The sequence below is a fragment of the Tachysurus vachellii genome, chromosome 7 (assembly GCF_030014155.1).
Source record: "Tachysurus vachellii isolate PV-2020 chromosome 7, HZAU_Pvac_v1, whole genome shotgun sequence".
In the NCBI taxonomy this organism is placed as follows: Eukaryota; Metazoa; Chordata; class Actinopteri; order Siluriformes; family Bagridae; genus Tachysurus; species Tachysurus vachellii.
Window position 1 is genome coordinate 25,419,597 of NC_083466.1, and position 23,870 is coordinate 25,443,466.

The window sequence follows — 23,870 nt, forward strand, 5'->3', positions numbered from 1 at the left end:
CCAATCAAGCACTATAAGCACTACTTTACTGAGTAAAATGTCGACGTCCTTTATTCGCTACCACGTTATTACCACTGTATAAAATGTCTTAGATTTTGTACAGACTTTAGATTACCTTTGCTTCCTTTCTGTGAAGAAAATGACATTATTATAGAATAAATCTAACAAACCTCACAGATACACAGAATAAAACAAATCCAGAACTCTTAAACATTTTATTATTGGGGCCCTAAAAGAGACTTGACACAGGATTCTTTTACAAACAAACTACTTATTGTGGTTGTGATGGTCATGTAGTAAGACTCTTATAAACAGTTTAATGACTTTCCAATAAATTACATATATAAAAAAAATAGAATAAATAGTTTAAATAGTGAACAGAACATACATTTGTAATGAAAACAGGATTAAAAAAAAAGCACAGTCACATATTTCCGTGGCCAAAGTTTCCGGGGGAACTAAAATCAGACGGACCTACTTCCTGTTTTGATTTCATTCCTCCTGTGTCAGAAGGAACAGTAATGATGATGGTGGTGATGATGATGATGATGATGATGATGATCTCAGAGCTGTGCTCGTTTCACTCTACATAACTTCATCATATTTTCTTCTGTTCTGGTTTGTTTTCTCATCCCTGGGGTTAAAGTATAATAACAGGTCGTGATGTCTCTGAGTTCGGGTGTTTGGGCTCCGGTGCTTCCGTCACCGTCGTTACAGCAGAGCTCGAGCTCAGGTTGCAGCACGGTGCTGATGTCAGTGCGCGTGTCGGTGTCACGAGGGGCGCTGCGGCCGTTCAGCTCCCCCGGTGCCGTGGATGATGACGCGTCTCTCCGCCTGCAGCTCAGCATGGACCCGAACCGGCCCGGAGAATTCCGCCTCACCGTCAGAGACTCCGGCAGTAACGGCAGGATCACGGTAACTAACGCTCGTGTCCTCACAGCACACATCTGACCTCCCTCGTGTTTACTTTCTCCTTCAACCTCCTAATGTATTTCTAACACATCCAGAAGATCAGATGAGAAAAATCCACTGACTCCAGAACTGTCAGCAAAGTGAAACCAAAAGCCTGTGAAGACCCTGGCTATGATCAGAATAATCTGACATATATATATATATAAACAGGGCTCTCAAGTTTTGAAGACAGGCAAGAGTGACATTTCCAACCCCCCAGCAACTACCCATGTGTGTGTGTGTGTGTGTGAGAGAGAGAGATTATTGTTTATTGTTGCCTTTTTTTACTCCTTTATCATTTGTAATGTTGCTCCCATTTAAAACAGTTCAGCTCAAGCCCAGACATTTTTAGTGTCATGACTGAGGACAATGTCAAGCTCAAATGTCAATGAGACAAGCTGTTTTGTGTTGAGCTTTTGTTCAAACTGACCATTGAAAATGCCCTCGCCAATAGAATGTTTTTTTCATTGGTTGGTTGTTTGTTAAATCTTATGCAGATGCAATAGTGTTATTTTCTGATTGGCTATTGTGAAGCCTCTTTTTTTGATTGGCTGATAAGTGTCAGGCTCGACTAAGAAATGAAACGCGCTTGATTCCTGCCTGGTTCCATAGACACAGCGGTGCGGACAGATACATTTTGGGCGCTGCGGCATATTAAATATATGATAAATATTCAAAAAGTTTTTCTGCGTGAGAAATACGATGTGTGGCAGGAGAGCGTGACAAAAGACCGAAATGCATGACTGCCACTCTCAATGCGTGATACTTGAGAGCCCTGTGTATATACAGTGTATATATATATATATATATATATATATATATAAAGTCCTTAATTGTAACCCCTTTTTATTTGTGCGAGTTGTCAGTCACTACTTGTTTTCTCTTTATAGATAATTAAAGGTGCACTCTGTAAAATCTTCGGGCCGGTGCAGTGACCCGTAACAGTCCAACGATATGGTCATATTTCTCTGATTCAGGCTCCTGTTTACAGTTTTCAGGCCCCGATATATGCTGGAACCGAGCTGCTCAGCCCTGCCCCTTTTACTTCTAGGGAAGTTTACAAGGTGCACAAACTTTTAACAGAAGGCATGCGGGTTGTTACGCGACGTGAAAGAGGCATCAACAGGACACTAGTGTTTTAGTTTGTACACAAAAGCGCTAATGATACGATGCAACTCTCATGATGCGTTTAAAGACGTTATGAACATAAATAAAGCCTGGAAGGAAAGTAGCAGAGTTCAGATTCGGCAACAAAGTTACTACAAAGCCGAGAATACGACAGATTTTTCACAAAGTTTAACCTGTTTAAAACTTATAAAATGACCAGAGCCCCACTTTTTTTGTAGGTTTCTTAACTAACATTATTTCTGTTTTCTTTGTGCTTTTCTAGTTTACTGTTTCTATTTGATATTTTGTTTGCCTTTGTTTGCTTTTTCATAAAGAAAAGCATAAAGTTTTGCTTCTTGCACAAACATGAATTAGTCGACGTTCTGTCTCAGTTATGATTCGTACTGAAAGTTAATTATATACGTGCAATAGTCCTCTACAGTGAAGCCATAGGAGGCATTGATGGTCTCGCTAACATGTTGTAACTCTTTGTTTGAAAACCGCTGTCTGTGAATAAAAATAAGGAGATTGATAGAATAGACTTACAAATATCCAGGATCGTGTCAAATGGTCTGAGGGATCCACACATGAAGAACAGGGACCCTGGATTTCTGAATCATATGAAAATGAGCCTGTAATGTGCTGCCTGTTCTCTCCCTCAGTCTCTGGCAGAGTTCGAGCTGCGTGCAGTGAGGTACGAGATCAAGTCGCCTCGCTGCCACGAGCTGTTTGTCATCAAGCCGCCTCATGACACGCTGGTCTTCACTTTCCGCAGCGAGCAGGAGGCCCAGGAGTGGGCCACTGTCATGATCTCATCACTGAGGGAAGCCCACAGAGGTCAGAGTTCACTTTCAGTTTTACATTTCTGCTTTCAGAAGTGTGCTGTTTCGTCCCTTGCACTTTTTCTATCCTGTTTACTGTCTGAATATTTAACTTCTTCCTGATCTATTCATTTTGCCCCGTTTCAATACTGCTTGTAACACCCTCACTGACTTGCTCCTGAACTTGTTTCCTGAACTAGATCAGGTGAGGCTTGAAAAAATGATGGTGATTCAGATGAAAAAATAAATAAATACTTGCTTTAAATACATTTAACATCAACAGCATCTCACTCTTTCTCATTTTTAAATTAAGTTGTGTAGGGGCAGGCAAGCAGAAAGACCGACAGGTTTACAGACAGGCAGACAGATGAAAGACAGACAAGCAGACAGACAGACAGTGGCAGATTCATACACACAGAGGCATAATAAAAGGCAGACATAAACAATCACAGATGCACAGACAGACATATGTAAACAATCACAGATGCACAGACAGACATATGTAAACAATCACAGATGCACAGACAGACATGTAAACAATCACAGATGCACAGACAGACATATGTAAACAATCACAGATGCACAGACAGACATATGTAAACAATCACAGATGCACAGACAGACATATGTAAACAATCACAGATGCACAGACATGTGTAAACAATCACAGATGCACAGACAGACACGTGTAAACAATCACAGATGCACAGACAGACATATGTAAACAATCACAGATGCACAGACAGACATATGTAAACAATCACAGATGCACAGACAGACATATGTAAACAATCACAGATGCACAGACAGACATGTAAACAATCACAGATGCACAGACAGACATATGTAAACAATCACAGATGCACAGACAGACATATGTAAACAATCACAGATGCACAGACAGACATATGTAAACAATCACAGATGCACAGACAGACATATGTAAACAATCACAGATGCACAGACAGACACGTGTAAACAATCACAGATGCACAGACAGACATGTAAACAATCACAGATGCACAGACAGACATGTAAACAATCACAGATGCACAGACATACATGTAAACAATCACAGATGCACAGACATGTGTAAACAATCACAGATGCACAGACACGTGTAAACAATCACAGATGCACAGACAGACACGTGTAAACAATCACAGATGCACAGACAGACACGTGTAAACATCACAGATGCACAGACAGACACGTGTAAACAATCACAGATGCACAGACAGACACGTGTAAACAATCACAGATGCACAGACAGACACGTGTAAACAATCACAGATGCACAGACAGACACGTGTAAACAATCACAGATGCACAGACAGACACGTGTAAACAATCACAGATGCACAGACAGACACGTGTAAACAATCACAGATGCACAGACAGACACGTGTAAACAATCACAGATGCACAGACAGACACGTGTAAACAATCACAGATGCACAGACAGACACGTGTAAACAATCACAGATGCACAGACAGACACGTGTAAACAATCACAGATGCACAGACAGACACGTGTAAACAATCACAGATGCACAGACAGACATGTGTAACAATCACAGATGCACAGACAGACACGTGTAAACAATCACAGATGCACAGACAGACACGTGTAAACAATCACAGATGCACAGACAGACACGTGTAAACAATCACAGATGCACAGACAGACACGTGTAAACAATCACAGATGCACAGACAGACACGCACACAGACGCATAAACAATCACAGATGCAGACAGACACGTACAGACAGACACATGTAAACAATCACAGATGCACAGACAGACACAAACGATCACAGATGCACAGACAGACACATGTAAACAATCACAGATGCACAGACAGACACAAACGATCACAGATGCACAGACAGACACATGTAAACAATCACAGATGCACAGACAGACATATGTAAACAATCACAGATGCACAGACAGACATGTGTAAACAATCACAGATGCACAGACAGACACGTGTAAACAATCACAGATGCTCAGCCAGACATAAACAATCACAGATGCACAGACAGACATAAACAATCACAGATGCACAGACAGACACGTGTAATCACAGATGCAAACAGACATAAACAATCACATATGCACAGACAGACATATGTAAACAATCACAGATGCATAAACAGACACATGTAAACAATCACAGATGCACAGACAGACATATGTAAACAATCACAGATGCACAGACAGACACGTGTAAACAATCACAGATGCACAGACAGACACGTGTAAACAATCACAGATGCACAGACAGAAACGTGTAATCACAGATGCACAGACAGACACGTGTAAACAATCACAGATGCACAGACAGACACGTGTAAACAATCACAGATGCACAGACAGACACGTGTAAACAATCACAGATGCACAGACAGACACGTGTAAACAATCACAGATGCACAGACAGACGTGTAAAGAATCACAGATGCTCAGACAGACATGTGTAAACAATCACAGATGCTCAGACAGACACGTGTAAACAATCACAGATGCACAAACAGACACGTGTAAACAATCGCAGATGCACAGACAGACACGTGTAAACAATCGCAGATGCACAGACAGACATAAACAATCACAGATGCACAGACAAACATAAACAATCACAGATGCACAGATGGACACATGTAAACAATCACAGATGGACACATGTAAACAATCACAGATGCACAGACGGACACATATAAACAATCATAGATGCACAGTCCATGACAAGCTGAGGAAACATGCAGATGTGCACAGACAGACCCACACAGAGGCACGTGGAAGGCTAACTGACACCGCTGAGCGCTGGATTATAATTAACATACATAATGTAGAGTAAAAGCTGAGTGCAGTCCAGCTGTCTCATCTGATGTATTTTAAAGTCTATTCTGTTTTTCAGTCGCAGGCATTGCCTCTCATCCTACTGATGACTCAGTACCTTACCTGAAACCCATCGAGCAGAGTGCAGCCTTGTCATTATCAGCAAAAGGTGAGTGAGATGAAGAATCTTCACTGTGGTTATTGTTGTGAGACACCGCTCTTCACACCACATCCACCCAGAGTGTCATATTTAGAAGTTGTGCTACAGTAAATCTCAATAAACTGGCTTTGGGAATTTAACACATTGCAGTTTTATTTGTATTTAAGTATTTTGTGTATTCAAATTGTGTAATTGTTGTTCGTTGTTTTGTTTCCATGAATGCTGTCATTTCTGTAGAGGAGCTGTGTGCTGAGTTGTCCAGAGCCATTAAAGCCGGAGACGCTCAGGCAGCAATGCAGCACGCTACATCCCTAGCACACCAGCAGATGGCACTCACCATCCAGCCGGCTCAAACGGACCCTGAAGACGGAGAGATCAGGTTGAGTTTCTTTTAGTTACAAGCAGTAAATAAACACCTTCCCCACACCAGGACATTCAGGTTTAATCTAGAGTTCTTACTCAGGATATTGGACTGTAGACACAAAAACATAAAGTAGGTGTGTTTGTGCTCTGAAATATTATTCAGCACTTATTAACTCTATAATCCATCCAAATCTGCTACATTTCAAACACATTTTTGTCTTTTTTCCATTTTCATCAAGCTATCATGTTTTCAAATATTTGAGAACATTTTCGTTAATAGAAATCTAGTAATATACTTTTTTAAAATCACAATAACGTGACAGTGTTCAACAATTAACAAAGCATTTTCAGAACAAACCACAAAATACTGAGTCTAATAGGTTTATTTTATGCTCACGCTAACTATTTCTGTACAAACACAGCACCTCTCTGTCATGTGTTTTTGCAGCTTAGCAGTTGCTGTTGAAGATGCCACGTCTTCCTGTTGCGTCACGGTGAAAGTCACCCCCCACATGACTGTAGCATCTCTCAAGCAGCAGGTGAGTGAGAAAGTAAAACGTTACTGGATGTGTTCATGTGTATACACAACATGGTTTCTGTGCTGCATCAAAGATTGGTCGAACCTCTCACTCACTCTTCCTAACTCCTGTCTCTGTCCCAGATGTTTGCTGAATATGGTTTTCACCCGAGAGTGCAGCGCTGGGTCATAGGTCAGTGTTTGTGCTCTGAGCAGCGCTCTCTGGTGTCGTACGGCGTGTGTCGAGACGGAGATACGGCATTTCTCTACCTCCTCTCAGCGCGCCACGCCAGCCTCAGCCGACTGCAGTGCCAGCAGGACCAGGAGAGCGCCCTCCTCGCACCCGCGCCCAAACCAGCACCGACCTCGGCACCACTCAGCCACGACTGGAGAGGATACAGCACACTGCCTCCCCGACTACATCACGCAAACGAAGGTGGCGCTTCACACTCTATCACAGTACAGCTTGATGACAGCAATAGTCCAGTGTTTTTACACATAATCTCTATCTGTTTCAACCAAAAGACTCGTTTATAATAGATGTCCTGGGGTGTTTTTTATATTATTTAGTGATTATTGGAGATTATATGAGTGTTTACTCATTATTATTATTATTATTATTATTATTAGGGTTCAAGTGCGAAGCGCTGGAAACCTATTGTTTTTGTTAGGATTTTTATTATTATTATTATTATTATTATTATTAGGGTTCAAGCGCGAAGCGCTGGAAACCTATTGTTTTTGTTAGGATTTTTATTAGGGTTCAAGCGCGAAGCGCTGGAAACCTATTGTTTTTGTTAGGATTTTTATTATTATTATTATTATTATTATTATTATTATTATTATTATTCCGCCCTAGAAACGGTCGTGCAGCCCAAACCGTAAGGCCTAGAGAGCTCAAACTTGGTCAGATGGTAGTACTGGTCACAGTTACTCCAAAAGCGCTTCAGCGCCCCAAAACGTGTTTGTCCCCATAACCCCTAAACCCCTAAAACCCATATGTCCAAATCTCAAGTGCTTTATATCATTGGAATCCTTGGCTCATGACTTAAAAAACGTATATCTCCAATTTCATTTCCGCCATTAAATTTTTTCGCTATCGTGCATTTTATCCGAAACCTACTTTTGCTAACTAGTCCTAGGTTTTCCGCCTGATCAAGACCAATCCAGTGCAGTAATATTCTCTGGACTCTCATAGACAATAATTTTCGATTTATTTTGATAATAATTTTGATTCAGGGTCCTTAAGGGGCCCCAAAAAGTTTGGACTGTGAGGAGCCAGTTTTGCTAAAATGTCAATAACTCAAGAATTAAATGAGCTATCAACACCAAACTTGGGACACATGTGAAAGAGGTCAAACTGAGGTCACAGTTCAAAAACCGTGGCGATTGCCCACTTCGTGGTGCTATAACGGAAAAATCACTAAAAACAGCCATTTTTTTAAAAAAAAGCCCTCTAGCACCCCCAACAGTCCAAAAACCCAATTTTGTGCTGACTTGTAAGGCAAAGATTCTGATTCTGGTTCTGACTCGGAGTGGGTGGGGCTTGTCTTGAAATGGGCGGGACTTTAACCGGTAATAATTACTTTGTAATATTTATAACACTAGCTTACTACCTTTATGTTTTTATGAAATACAGCAAAAACTTGTCAGACACACCTGGAGAGACTGCAGCTGCGTGTACCTGGAGTGAGACCAACAAACACACAGGTACAAGCAATACGCATAACGAACATGAGATTGCAGCTTTTACTCATATTCTTTCAAAGCACAAATACACCAGCAAATAGGGATGTTTTAAATAAAGCCTGAGAGCTAACTACACATGCCCAAGTGCTTAGGAGTTTTGTCATGCTGTAAATGAAAATATATTCTGGTTAAAGTTATCACACCTTTAAAAAAACATGCATAAATATGGGTAGTGAAAATATTTAATTTTATATATAAAGAAATATATATATATATATTTAATTAATATTCGATTAATTAATCTAATTAATCGCATTTAATTGCACATAAATATTAGTTGAGAATTTCTTGCAAAATGTCATTTAAAATGATTGTGTTTGAGGAAGATTGAACCAATATAACAAAAAGCAGTTTTTTTATTTAACACAAGCCTATCACTTGTGTTCAATAATAAAAAAATGTTATGGCCATTGTAGCCTATCACTTAGGCTACAATGGTCATAACATTTTTTTATTATTGAACACAAGCCTATCACTTAGGCTACAATGGCCTATCACTTAGTCTTCACTTAGGCAAAGTAGCCTTAACAGCCTCTTCATTCCGTAAGAGACGTGTGATCATATCGAGTGATGAGTTCCACCTCGTTGAAACGTCCTGTATCAGTTGCTCTCTTTGTTGTCCGATTGCTGTTTGTTGCTGATGTACCTCCTCTGTGTTAGCAGGGCTGTGCTTAAAATGTCCTACAATTTTGCAACACTTTGTCAATGCATCAACAAACCCACTGTCCGGAAGGCAAACAGTAATGGTCCTCTGCAATATGTGCGCGGCACCGGGGATGTGATCAAACGGAAGTTTTCTTGCTGCTGCAACCATATTTCGAGCGCTGTCCGTTCCGATAGTGGTCACTTTTTCTGTAATGTTCCACTTGTCTGCCACCGTTAGGAACTGTTCGGCACATGCATCAGAATAATGCCGTGTCTCTGTTTTAAGTACCGTTAACGCGAAGGACTGAAGTGTCCAGTTACGATCGATGAAGTGAGTACTGTAGTAACACCTAGATAGTTGTGATTACTGATTGAAGTCCAGTGGTCTCCGGTCAGAGCAACATATTGTGCTTGAGTCAATTTTTCCTGTTTTGATAGTTTTTCGGTGTCATACAGCTACTGTACGTCTTGCCGGTAGTGTGTAGCTTGTATCGGAAGACGCAATTCGAAAAGCATCCATTAACCCCTTGTCTTCCACAATATTAACAGGCCTACTGTCCATTGCAATCCATTTAGATATTGCATTTGTTAGTATTTCTGAGGACGAATTACTTAATTTGCGGCAATTTTCATTCAGCGTGGTTTGGCGGAGCTTGCCTGCAGCATCCGGGGTCGTGCTAACTGCAGAGCTCGCAATATGTTTTGAGTTCAGGTGGTATTTCATGCTGGAACTACTTCGATGGTAGGCAAATTCCTTATTACAGAGAACGCAAAGGACTTTGGTTTTATCAGTGGCTCCATTGGAAAGAGTTTTGAATTTAAATTTGCCCTTCAGAAAGCCAGGCAGATCTGTGTCGTTTGGCATCATGCTTGACTAACTCGCCACTACAGCTTATTGCAAGATAAGGTGTGGGGAGGGGCGGGGCGCGTTAAATGCGTTAAAAATATTAATGCGTTATTTTTCTCATAATTAATTAATCTAATTAACGCGTTAAATTACCAGCCCTAATATATATAAGGATATATATAATATATATATCAAGGATCCAGGTGTACCAGCTTGGCAGTGGTGGGATTTGAACATGCAACCTGTAGTCAGTGTTGTAATGTAACGGAGTACAAGTACTTCATTACTGTACTTAAGTAGAAATTTCACGTATCTGTATTTTACTTTATTTAAATTTATGTCAACTTTCACTTTTACTCCACTATATTTCCTAGATAAAATGTATACTTTTACTCCATTATATTTCCAATAAGCATCTTCATTACTCGTTACTACAAAATAAAATCAGAAGAAATGTGTGCGACTGCAATAAGGGAGGTTTGGCGAATCACTGCTCCTAGATTGCATTACGCTCCGCACGCTCTATTTCAGCGTAATGTTGTCAAAGGAGCAGTGGCAGAGCCAGAGGGGTGTCCGGGGTCACCCCAGGTGTCACCCCGAATTTTTATTTGATAGCATTGGAAGTTTGGTGCCGATTGACATTTCACCTATCAAAAGAAGTCTTCGTTTGACGCTTGGTCGCGGCGCTGCTCAACATTTCAAATTGAAGAGGTAGAGAGGAATACTATAACAGTCTAGTACTAAAACATTAAATTTCGGTAAGTTTTGAGATTAAACATCAGGATTTAGTTTTCCAGAAAAATATTTCGAAAGTTGTCGCTATATAAATTGACGTTAGACGCTATTAACAGATTAGACAAGAGAAATCGGTTCGTTCCCCAGTTTAGCCATAATATACAAGTCGTTGACATTTGTGTTAGTTATACACATATACAGTGCAGTGTCTGTGTGCAAGTCTTTAAATGTTTAGCTAATATGAGGTAACTAGTTTTACAGCTGTCAGTGTTTAATGTTGTTATTAAACTATGTATCTGGTAATGATACTCAAAAGATTACTGCAATTGCAGACAGCCTGTTAGCTATCATAAAGGTGATTAAAGTAGTCATTTATGCTGACAATTATTATAGTGGGATTTGTAGTTAAAGTTGAGTTTTAATAAAAAAAAAAAAATTCGTATTTGATGCTTAAATGTATTATATCCATGTGTCATATTTTTACATAGGGTCAATAAAAAAATGAAAAGAAAGGCAGAGATATCAGACTTCTTTTTAAAGAAGCAAACACATATAGATCAGGTGCAAACAGACCCCAGCCCATGCATCACCACAGTACCCCAGAGCAGCTTCCTGCCTGATGCTAGTAGTCAGACTTCACAAGAACCACCAACAGGTTTGAGAACCCACCAGGCAGTCAGTCAGTTAGTCAGTCACATGTCCAGTTCAGAATTTAAGTTTAGCTTGTTATAGATGGTTTCATCAGTTTAGGCTTTACATAAAAATGTAATTAGGTGTTGATTTATGTGTGACATACACAAGATAAAATTATAACATAAAATATTAAAAATTCTAAAATAGATTATGAGAGATATATTCTACCTCTAATGAGCAATTATGGGATTCATCTATGCTCCTTGTTAGGGTAATTTGTGTCATAAGTCTGTGGACCCCCTAAAGTTGCCCTGGCCACCCCATTTGCAAGAAATGTTTCTGTACATTGGAATGAAAGATTCTTCCTACCGGATGAAGTGCCTCTTATGCCTACCGAAAATCACTGAAATTTTACTTTTTACTTTTACTTCAAATACTTAAGTACATTAAATATCAGAAAATGACTTTTGATACTTAAGTACAGTAAATATCAGATACTTTAAGACTTTTACTTGAGTAATATTTTAAAAGGTAACTTTCACTTCTACCAAAGTCTTTTTCTAGTACGATACTTGTACTTTTACTCAAGTATTGCTTACTAGTACTTTATACAACACTGCCTGTAGTCTAACATCCTCTCCTCTGGTGTTAGAACAAAAGCAAATGTATGGAAGCTCCACTGGTCTAAGTAGACACTAATCACTAATATTTTTTCTTCTTCTTCCCACCAGCTGGGTTGGTCGTGTCCTTCATGCACATTCATAAACAAACCAACGAGGCCCGGCTGTGAAATCTGCAGCACAGAAAGACCTGTTCGTCTGGAGCTCAGCGCGTCCGAGGAAGCGGCTCTTTTGCTCTAAGAGCTTTCCGAACATCACTGTGAACTTTTTCAGCTGGAAGGAGGCCAGTACAGATATGGAAAAGATATATTGTGGATATATAAAGATGATACATTGTGCTGAGTGAACCGAGGTGAGAAAAAGTCTCCCTGAACTCTTAACATATCTAGGAATCTGTATTGCCACATGCCATGCTCTTTTATTTGAGTCGCATCCCATCAAAGACGCTTCGGCGACATCTGAGCCGAGATCGACTACACGCGAGTGAGTGATGAAGACGACAATGAAACTTCACAGTGGAGATCATCAAACATCAGCTCCTTTACTGTCCTTAAAGTTCACTGTCTCTACAAATAAACAGCAGTTTTCATTTTTATTAAAAGCAGCCTTGATATATTTTTTCTTTTTAAATAAGCAATAAATCACACATGGCATAAAAAATGATGATTTGATAAAGTGAGTTATTGTTACTGCCATGATGTTGATTTTTTTTTTTGTTTGTTTTAAATTATTATGATTTTTTTTTTTTAAAGAAAATGCATCATAGTCGTATCCATTTAGAGTTATGTTTAACGCTGCGGAATGTCTGTGACACCATTTCCTGTTCCATTACTTCCATTACAGCAGCTCTTTTCATCTTTCATGAAGTCAGTCAAACACAGCTTGGCATCTTACTGAGAAACCGCTAACTCCTCTGTAACTTCCTCTGTCTTGTGGCAGAAAACTTACTAACTGTAACAAAAATCCTTTCATAAATGTTAGAAGTCTACTTCTCTCTTTCATCAATTTCTACATCTTTGTTTCATTATATGACTTTCAGGTTGTCAGGAACGTCCGATATTCCAGTCTGTTGTTACTATAGAGACGCACACATTGTTACCATAGGAACAACAATTTTTAGAACAAGGTCGGTTTATAAATCTTTTACAGTCAGCATTGCAGTTAAAAAAAAAAAACAGTAACCTTCTGACTAATTAGAATTGAGAATTCAAATCTGCTATCCAAATGATTAGAATTAACCGAGGAGAATTTATTACTCATATTTAAGACTCTTATTCTGACATCTTAGGTATTTCTCTTTAAAGTGCTCCTGTTTGTGATGATCTTCATGAACAATGTTAAACCTGAACTGCAGCATGATCACAAAAGAGTACTCAAAAGTCAAAAGTACTGACCCCGGAGAGGAGCGTTCCTACTTCAGTATATTCATACGTACGTGTTTTCATGCATGTGTAGAGATGCTTCTAGACTTTTGTTTTGTAGTTTTGAATCATTTTTAATTCTGTACATTAAAGGTGGGGTGCACGATGTTTGAAAAATGCTTCAGAAAACTGAGTCGGGCCGACTATCAAAACAAGCATGTAGCCAAATAGCAGAAAGGGGCGTGTCTTGTCGATATGTGGCGGAGAGAGTGTTCAGTGCGCATGTCTGACATTAGCAGAAAGCGATTGAAACATTGACATGGCGGATACCTGCCGTTACCTCTGCCTCAGGTTTTACATTTCTAGCATTTAACAGACACTTTTATCCAGAGTGACTTACAATTTATTTTAATTTATACAAATGAGCAATTGAGGGTTAAGGGCCTTGCTCAGGGGCCCAGCAGCGGCAGCTTGGTGAAGCAGGGAGTCGAACTCATGACCTTCTGATCAGTAGTCCAACACCTTAACCAATAGGGTTCTAGGTCTTGAACATCTTCCACGTGAAACGGAGCTAAAGCTTTCACGGTACAACACACAGTACTACAAAAACACATCTGTATTACCATAGTATTACTCATTGAGTTCATTTATTGATAAAAATATTCCCTCGGCCAGCTGCCCCAGCAGGTTGCGCCATAATAGTTGTCTGGGTTACGTATGTATGTGTGGGGCGGAGCTATCAAAACGGGTGAGAATCATTTGGGTTAGGGGCGTGTTTGTTTTGGTGATTTCAAATGTAAACATTGGCTTTCAAACATCGTGCACCCCACCTTTAATTAAATATGACCTGTTCAGGGATACTTTAAATAAGAGGTGCACAGGAGGGGAGAAAAGGTAATCTGTTCACTTGTAAATATAGAATATCAGACTTGAGTCGAATACTTAAGCGAAGTATTCTTAACTTTTTTTTTATTTTTGAGTTCTGTTTGAGATTTATGTTTTAAGTTTTAAGATTGTAGGAGGATCATTCGTTACTGATGCATGCTATACCTAATGAATGGAACAATTTCATTAAAACTCATTCATGCATATTGGAATAATTAGAAATGACCATGTTTAAAAAAAAATTGTTGCTTTTTTTTCTAATTTGATTTTGATGATCCTACAGAACTCTTAATAACAGACTTGTATTTTTTCCCTTGGTTTGGTTTATTTTATCTTTTTTTCTCTCCCTCTCTTCTGTAAAACTATTATCGCAAATAGGTACTGGGCCTCGGTTTGGTGTCATGTTTGTTTTTGTTAAAAAATAAATAAAAAAATCGCAATCCACATAACGAGCCTGATGTAGCAGCTCAGTAATATGCACTTCACCAGCCGTAAATAATGTAACAAAAATCTGCTGAAAATATAATTATTACAAAACCAAAACCCGTCTAAGAAAATCCCGTGTCGGCATTTATTTGTACCGCACGATCTCCTGATTGTAAACGAGTGCATTTATTATACAGTATATGAGTAAATTATATTTGGTGTTAATTTTATGGAAAATAAAATTATATGAGAACAAGCATGCAGATTTATTTTATATAGTCTATGTATTTGATATCATAATGTATATATTTTGCACGTCCTCGTTCCTGTACGCATTCACTGTCTCTCACTGACTCCTCAACAAGGTGCTTCTGTCCACAAAGCTTCAGTTCACTGTTTTTGTCTTTTGCACCACTCTGTCCACTTTACCACAACTGGACAGATAAAGATGGCAAAAGATCAGTTGATGTCTTGCTGTTCTATTCTGGCTGTGTATGTATTTATTTATTTCTGCTTTGTTTGTTAAGAAGCTTCTGAAATACTTAAACCAGACCAGTTTCCCCCCTTTTCTGATCTGTGACGTAAACTTGATCCAGGATGGTACATGAAAGGGAAAGTACTAAGGTCCCAGTGATAGCGGCCAAAAAAATGTACAATATAAAATTAGAACTGTAAAACTATAACAGACAAGACAGAGTAACAGTAAAAAAGCAGGTGTTCTCTAGGTCTAGGTGTATGATTATGTGCAGGATGGAGAGGGTCCTTCATGATCGATTAAAAAAAAACATATATGGATTAACCCCCTTGAAATGTATTTTAGTTTAGGTTACAGTTTTCATTACATATTTTTAATTTATTTATTTGTGTGTCTATGATATGCTTCCCACTGCTGGGTCAAAGAAAAAGTATTTTTGCAGTGATTTTACTTGCATACTGTAAATGCATATTGATGCATACTGATTTAGTATAAAGTATAAACCGAGCACACGTGAGTGTGTACATGTTCTACACTCGCGAGCTAAAATAAAGCTTTTATGTCACATGTTTACCGCCATAATTCCAGCTTTGTCTCTGCTTGCTCTTCTCAACTCTCCCAGTAAAGACCTCACCGTTAACACGCTGTTAATTAATAGTGCTTTTGCAAAGCAACATTCTTGTTATTGTGCCGGACAAAACTTCGGCGCGTAACTTGTCCCGCAGCTTTTGTCCTAGACCCATGAAGGAGGTATCAAATTGACCGGCTCATTGAGGAGAGGTGTGCTATGACTTTTATAAGTGATCCAACGATGTTCCCACAGCGGACGAAAATGTGGGCAAAAAAATCCCATAGAAATGAATGGGAAATTCCATGAAAATCAAAAATTTGCACAACATGGACATGTGACATATCAAAACACTCAGAACAATGAGGGTAACTTGCTCACGGGTATTCTGATGACGTCACGTGATGTCAGGTGAAAATCAAAAATTAGCACAACATGGACATGTGACATATCAAAACACTCAGCACAATGAGGGGAACTGCCTCACATGCAAGCACCATTCACATTTTCTTCAGGAAATGTACATTCTAGTTATAGTTAGTTGTTGTAAACCTCATTGTTTTGTATTATATACGTATACACACACACGTAATATACCTAATCATAACAGAGTCCATTCGTCAGTCTGTATAAGATTAATAAATAAATAAATAAATAAATAAATAAATAAATAATAGAAAAATGTTAGTGATTTTTTTTGTTGAGTTTTTAAACATGTCCAAGTCTCACACAAACCTATTAGGTAGCTAGTTAGCCTGTGTAGCTTAGCTAGTTAGCATGACTGCTAGCAAGCAAAAAATAATGACCCCGGCGCATTTAATAAATATATGAAAATTACACCCCACTGCAATGTCATGCCATTGTAGAAACCTTGATGTTGTTAAGGCAAACTATCATGTGTTCGCAAACGGCTATTATTTAGAATAAATAATTTCATGCACAATGTTAATTGTGATCTGAACATTCACAATAAACCTTTGATAGGTTGTACCTATCTACAGTACATAAATAAAGTACAATCATATAAATCAAGAAAACACATTAATATATATATATATATATATATATATATATATATATATATATATATATATATTATACATATATATATATATATAAACATTTTTGCTATGTTTAGTTGCTAGTTGTAGACAACTACTGACAGAAAACTTTTGAACATTTAAATGTGTTCATTCAAAAGTTGGCTAATGAATTTAGAGATGCGCCTCAGACTTGTTTTCCACATTTATCACATTTCTGACACATATTGCATTGAATTCCTCCATGAAATTACACCAAGGCTGCATTTTCCTGTAATTAAAAAAGAAATAATAAAAGCTATGAAATGTTCATATATAATTGATTCTAAACAAAAACATAGGTTGAACGTAATGCCACAATGTATTTGAGGTGCTTTTTTAAAATTATTTATCTATTTATTTTGCTTTGTTTTCTGCACCATTCTGTGTAAGCTCTAAAGATTGTTCTGCATAAATGTCCAAGATGGTTACAGGTGTTCCCAGTTCAGTGGTGAATAGATGTATAAATATTAACATGTATCTAATATTAATCTTGAATTATTGTATTATATTAATCTTTATATTAACCATTTGTTTTATGTTTATGTTCTGTAAAGCTGCTTTGAGACAGTCCATTGTTAAAATGCTATACAATTAAATTTGGATTGAATTGAAATATTATGTATTACATAGTAATAGAAATTAGAAAAGAATTTAGCTTTTCAAATTAAAACTATGAATGCTAGTTACAGATGTAACCGTGAAATGAGCTTGCGTGAAATGTACCATCTTTTTTTAATCTATGAAATGCGGCTGTTAAGGTAGACAGCAAAACCTTAAGGTTTGCGTAAGACTAAAAATAGGCTTAAAGCAAACATGAGCAAGCCAGAGATGAGGAAAAGTTGATCTTCTTTGATACACTGGATTTTGATGTTGGATCATACATGGCCTCTGTACAAGAAGCATTAGAGTTCAGGACCACTTCCTGTACTGCTACTTAGCAGTTACCGAGCTGCACCGAGAATTGCTAACATGATCTTCTCTCCATAGTTAACTCACAGTGATAATTCCACTAGGCCAAAAGGGTTATTGACAGAGGTGCTTGTTTGCTAGAAAGTGCTCTGTAGTCCCCCTTCTGCATCATCCCTGCTTGTTGCCACATCCTCTTACTTGCACCAACACCTTTCCAAGCCCAGCCACATCTTCCAGCTTTCTGACTTCATCCAGTGCTCAGTCTCTCATAGAGGAGCACGTAGGCATCAGACGACCTGTACCTTAATACATCCTCCTCTGTGTTCGCAGTAACCAGTTGGTCGTTGTAGGTTATCCACTCTTCAGGCCTGCCACTGGAACAATCACATAGATAATGTCCTGGAAAAGACACACACACACACGGATCACTATACATCCTTGTGTGTCACATGTGTTTTCCTAAATAATTCACTAAATGATACGTGATATTATGTGTGTGTTTATATCTTACCATATTCAGCTGAGGGTCCAACATGGCTCAGAACACTGATCAGCCGATACGTGGCGGTTGGTCCAACCTAAAAACAACACACAATATAGGTCACATATAGACACACAATTCAAGTGTACACACTACAATCCTCCTTCCTAACTCTTTCCTATCTTTCTCACTTCATCCATCACTGTGTCTGTCTCTCTCTCGCTCGCGTTTGTTCTGCCTTTCTCTCTGGCCTCAGCTTTGCTGTTCTCTACATGAAGAAGGAAGGTACAAAGATAACATTAACTCATCTTTAATTAACCTGGATGTGATTTATATTGGCTGTAAGCATTATAGCTTAGACTATTTATTATTTACAACATACTTGATCTGGGTGTGTCTGACTGAGGAAGGCAGTTTCCTATCTGCAGCTCAGGTTGGATGTCCATTGGATTCTTCAGCTTGAGGACTATGTGACATTTATGCATTTTGAACCTGTTCAGCTGAATAATCAGAAACCTGTAGAGAAAAGAAATGAAAAGTTATAGAAAAAGTATTAGAGCTGAAGATCTGCAGTCACTGGTGGCACCTTTTACAGCACTTGTAACCCACCAGTGTGTGTGTGTGTGTGTTTGTGTGTAGCAGCCTTACCTGGGCAGAGTGTGGAACATCCAGCTTGAGCTGGCATGTTCTGCTCCACACCTAGTGCACTTGCGTTCTACCTCTGTTGTTTTCTACAATAGACAAATTAGTCATATACAACAGGTTCAGTGATAATATAAAGTGATGGATGTATAAAAGAAAGAGAAGCAGGCTGAGAGCTCACATTAACTGTTTGGTAGAGGCACTCGTCCACAGAGTGGTGTACTAGAGGAAGGGAGAGGTGATTAAACACTTCCACTTCATTTTTCTTCTGAGATCCACAGCTGCAAAACACAAAATTACATCAACATCTGCTCATCATCTGCATCATATCCAAACTCCAAACTCTGTATGTTAAGTCTTGTACCTGGAGCATGTTATGATGTTCCTCATCTTGAACGAGAAATTGTTCTTGACTGGGCTTCCATCCTCTTGCAAATCCTGCGTTCGCCCAGACTCCTCCATTTGGGTCAAACAGTAGCAGAGGAATTCATGGGCATCCTAAACACACACACAGAAATAAACATTAAATCATACTGTATCTAGAGTGTTTACTTCTCCATGTTCTAGTGTGTGTGTGTTTGTGAACTCACATTCTGCTTGTTGACGGTGAATTCAGGGTTGGTGTCTGCAGCTGAATTAATGAGGTCTATAAGGAGATTATCCATTCTATATTGAGCTTGAAAGCCCTTTCTCACTCTCCACAATTCCACAAAACATCTGCAAAAGATCCCCAGAAAACTGCCTATAAGCTCAACCTTCAGTCATATTTCTAACCTCGGTCCTCGTTTCACATTTTCTTTGCCAAAAATCAACTTTTTTTTCCACTTATATTTACAATTATATAATTGTAAATATACAGTAATATGTAATATCTTAACACCTGAGGAATGTGTCATCTCTGTTCTGGTTAGAATTGTCCAGCAGGTCGGCGAGCTCTTCACAGAAAGCATCAGCTGTGAGCAGACACTGCAGACTTGCATTAATGTAGCAGCTGCTACCAAAATTAGGCAACCTGCCAACAGATCCACATGTTAGATTCACGTTCATGTTCACCAAAGAACACTAGCGCTCTTTAATATGTTCATTAATAGGCTAATGCATTTCAGTAGCAAATATTACTATGCATAAAATCTTTAAAATTCAGATTGGAATTAGTTTATTCTTAAATGAAAGATTAACACATCATTCTGTCTTACCCGCCAGGGATCAATTGATGCAATGGTATGCAAAAATGAACGCTGTTTAGTTCAGAGACATCCGGACTCTCGCTATTTGCATTAGAGTGAGTTTTCTTTGAGCGCCTTTTCTTCTTTTTTGGCATCATATTGGAACTGAAACAGAGAGGCACAGAGTTTATAATGAACTACTTGTATATGTGGATTTGCAGGTTTGGATATTAAGTAGTAAAAACATTCCACTGTATAAAAGAATTCAACTCCATAAAATAATATAAATACAGCTTCCTTTGCCACATTTTACTTGTCTGTGTCTCACCTGAATTCATTTGAATCGGGTTCACTTTCCTTCATTTGGGCATCAGAAGAAACGGCCAATTCCTTCAGATCCTGGACGAGCTTTTCCAGTCTGTTCTCCAAGTGGTTTGGGTTCGTTGGCTTTCTTTCCTCCTTCCATTCTTGGTTATGCAGCTTCATATTTTGCCCATTATCCATTACATTACTTATTTCACTGGTCTGGAATAAGCTTTCTAACAGAATATTTGACTTTTTTTCCTCTGTGATTGTCGGGAGAATAGAGCTTGGCCTCACACTTTCCGTCGTCGGTTTTGCTTTTGTCACATTAAGCTTGTTTGAGATCTCCTTATTTGCAGCAGTCTTAGCTTGTCCATGAGATGTTGTGTCCTTCATTTCTGCTTTCATTGCAAAGATCTTCTTTAAGTCTGGTAAACCTACCTGTGCCTCTGCCTCTTTCACCCCTTTACTTTTCTTCTCTGGATGTGTTGGGGCCGGCTTCACCCTGATCACCTTCCTTTCTGCTCTTTTCTCAGTGCTACCCTTTGGGGTCTTTGTGTTTCCCTTCATGTTTTTCACTTGGCTGGACCCCGCTAACAGTCTCGGTGGGGGAATTTGAGGGGTCTCTTCTGAATATTCTGAGCTGCTGAGGAATAAACAAATGCTGTTTGTCTTTACAGTAACTATCAGTCGATTTCCACCATCATTTTAACATCTGGGCACTGAGCCTACACAATTTATCTCTAAAAACCTTAAGTTCTTAGACTTTTCTGATGTCAACATGGACCTGTGTAATTTTTCCTTAAACATACCATTTTGTAATTGCTGCAGGATGCACTTTGATTTTCTCCTACACATGAAGACACAAACAGAATCAAAACGATTCTCAGAGACACAATAAATTGTGACATATAAACATTGTGACATTTAAAGACGTTCTTACTCTCCAGAAGGCCTGCTTTGGGGATTCGTCAACAGACTCGCACATCTCCGTAGACGTCTGTGAGGTGCTGAGAAAAAAACAGATGCTGTATGTCACACAAGACTATGAGCCTTAATAAAGTTTTTGAGTTTGATCTTATTACATAAATGCACGTCTGTAATGTAGCTTACCTTTCTGAAGCTGTCGCAGATACCGACGGAGTTGTCTTGGTCTTCTACAGGCAATAAATGAAAGCACACGGTCATCAGAAAGATGTTTATAAAAGCGATAAATTTTGACGTAAAAGATACGATGTTTGTTTGTGTATATTTTGTATAAAGTATCTTATTCTTACACTACTGAAGGTTTTCTTTGCATCACCCTGATTCTTCTTTGGGGATTCCTCACCAGACTCGGACATCTCCGTAGACGTCTGTGAAGTGCTGAGGAATAAACAGATGCTGTAGGCTCAAGGCTCTGAGCCTACACAATCTCTGGCCTAATTCATTACCCATAATGCTGCTGTTAGCTGACATGTACACATCTGTAATGTATATATATATTTTACCTTTATAAGGTAGATGCCTTAAAATTAGCCACCTCGAGCAACTACATATAGAAAATACACAGACAAGAAAGATATTACTTTAAAATGGTTAATACTTTCTGTTGTGTACAAGTTGTAAGTAGTAAAAGTGACATAACAGCGACAAGAAGACATTAGTCTATAAAAATAAGTCATGTTACAAGCCCGTAGCCAGGGGGGGTTCGGGTGCCCCCCTCACTGCCAAAGGTCCAGAATTTAAGTCGTTTTATGTGATTATTGTCATCATTGTTTTAATCAATGCTTGTGAAAAATATTCTTGGTTGCTGTTTCAAATTAATAGGATACATTATTGTAGCTGGACGTGTGTGTGTGCGGGGCGCGTGCGGTTCAGAGAGAGTTCTCACAATACACTTTTCAAAGCAACGGTGAAGCATCGCCTCTGAATGATGGGGGGAGGGGTTATATATATTTTTTGTAATAAAAAGGATTTCTATATTTTATCCACTCGATAGTCTACAATATAATATCCATATAAACGTAGCGTAATTATACTAATAAAACATAGTGGGATATTCAGTGATATTGGCTGTGCAATATCGACTTGTGATTGGTCAATACCGGCAGACTGGAGCCAATGGAAATGCTTCGCGTTTTTATTCCTCTGAGAACCTCAAAGCGAACCGCTTGAGGTAAATGATCTGGAATGATTAGTATATTAATTGATTTATGATGCCTACCCAGCTAACACACGACGTACTAGTTACGTAATAATTGCATCCAAGAAGATTGGAACTGACCAGTGTACTAAATTCATAAGTGTCAAGACAAATACAGCAACAAGCAAAGAGGCATTGACAGAGAGTCAAGAAATGATGATGAAAATAATTATTATTAATACTTCAGTAAAGCTCATTAAATCTATTCTGTTGTTAGTGTGGTCTTTAAACTTATGATCTGTGTATGGACTGACAAAGGTGGTAATACATGAGAGAGCAATCTGCAATGCACAAATTAGTGCATAAAAGGTCACCAAAATGAAGTATTGAACCTCATAATTTAATACTAAAGGAGGAGAAAAACTGCAAAAAGGTTCACTTTTTGAAGGAAAAAAAAAAGAACTCCCCCTTTCAATAGGCTGGCTACGGACCAGTGTTAAAACATTAAATTTGACGATAAAGTGGTAAAAAGATGATCAGTTTCACGATATTTCACTTTCTCGGATTAATTCCTTACCTTCTGCCACATACGCGGGCAGCAAAGCATTTTACTATTAAAAATACAATTGAGTTAAATGTTGTTTATCTACATAATATCTACATAACGAGGCGCTGTCAGGAATAGATTCCGCCGATTATTCTGAAATTTATACAGAACGCTCGCGACCATTCTCGAATCCACAGTACACACGTGAGCGTATGTCACAACCGGGAGGAGGGAGACAGACACACATATACAGAATAGCTTCAAATAAATAGGGTTTAATAAATAATAATACATACAACAGGAACAAGGACGAGGAAACACTGACGTATGATTCCGCGCTGCCATCGGCAACACTGCACGGTTAAATAGACGTAATAAACAATGAGGAACAGGGGCCTGTTTCAGAAAGGTGGTTCAACCAACTCGGAGTTTAAACTTGAACTCTGAGTTGATTTACCTTGAGATGGGAAACTGGGTTTTCGGTTACAGAACAGCTGAAATGAGTTAGTTTTATCAACTCTAAATTGACTGACTCTGATATAACGAGTCACCATGGCAACAGCGTCAGACAAAAAAAAAAAGGCTGCATATTTCTCACCAGCAGAACTGGAAGTTCTGGAAGCATATGGGGAATATGAACACGTATTTAGAAAGAAAAAAAAAAAAAATATATATATATATATATATATATATATATATATATATATATATATATATATATATATATTGTTTTTTTCTCTTTTTTTAATAAAAAAGGTTTATTTTTAGTGTAAACTTCTCCCTCTAGTTACACACTTTGTTCAATTCAAGGATAATTCATGCAATTGTATATTGTTTATTATAAAACATTAGAAGTGCAGTTTCTTGTCTCTCCTTATTGTTCAAGTGGTTGAGGTTGATTTGGGA

General features: G+C 38.5%; 2 protein-coding genes across 4 annotated transcripts in view; both read left to right on the plus strand.

The window, feature by feature from the left end:
• The window catches only part of LOC132848988 (type-2 ice-structuring protein-like), a 98,624-nt gene that overhangs the window by 23,794 nt on the left and 50,960 nt on the right, over positions 1-23,870 (plus strand). The window lies entirely within an intron of this gene.
• Positions 490-14,922, plus strand: sharpin (SHANK-associated RH domain interacting protein). The gene is made up of 8 exons (XM_060875136.1): positions 490-915; positions 2,721-2,895; positions 5,805-5,894; positions 6,123-6,264; positions 6,697-6,787; positions 6,910-7,201; positions 8,405-8,475; positions 12,106-14,922. The coding sequence occupies exons 1-8, from the start codon at positions 664-666 to the stop codon at positions 12,232-12,234; spliced, it is 1,242 nt and encodes a 413-aa protein (XP_060731119.1). The 5' UTR covers positions 490-663; the 3' UTR covers positions 12,235-14,922.

Bases quoted from the DNA above. Each gene is read 5' to 3' on its own strand.
- sharpin (XM_060875136.1), top strand. From the start codon at position 664: ATGTCTCTGAGTTCGGGTGTTTGGGCTCCGGTGCTTCCGTCACCGTCG. The intron at 6,265-6,696 runs GTTGAGTTTCTT...GTGTTTTTGCAG, and splicing joins CCTGAAGACGGAGAGATCAG to CTTAGCAGTTGCTGTTGAAG. The intron at 6,788-6,909 runs GTGAGTGAGAAA...TCTCTGTCCCAG, and splicing joins TAGCATCTCTCAAGCAGCAG to ATGTTTGCTGAATATGGTTT.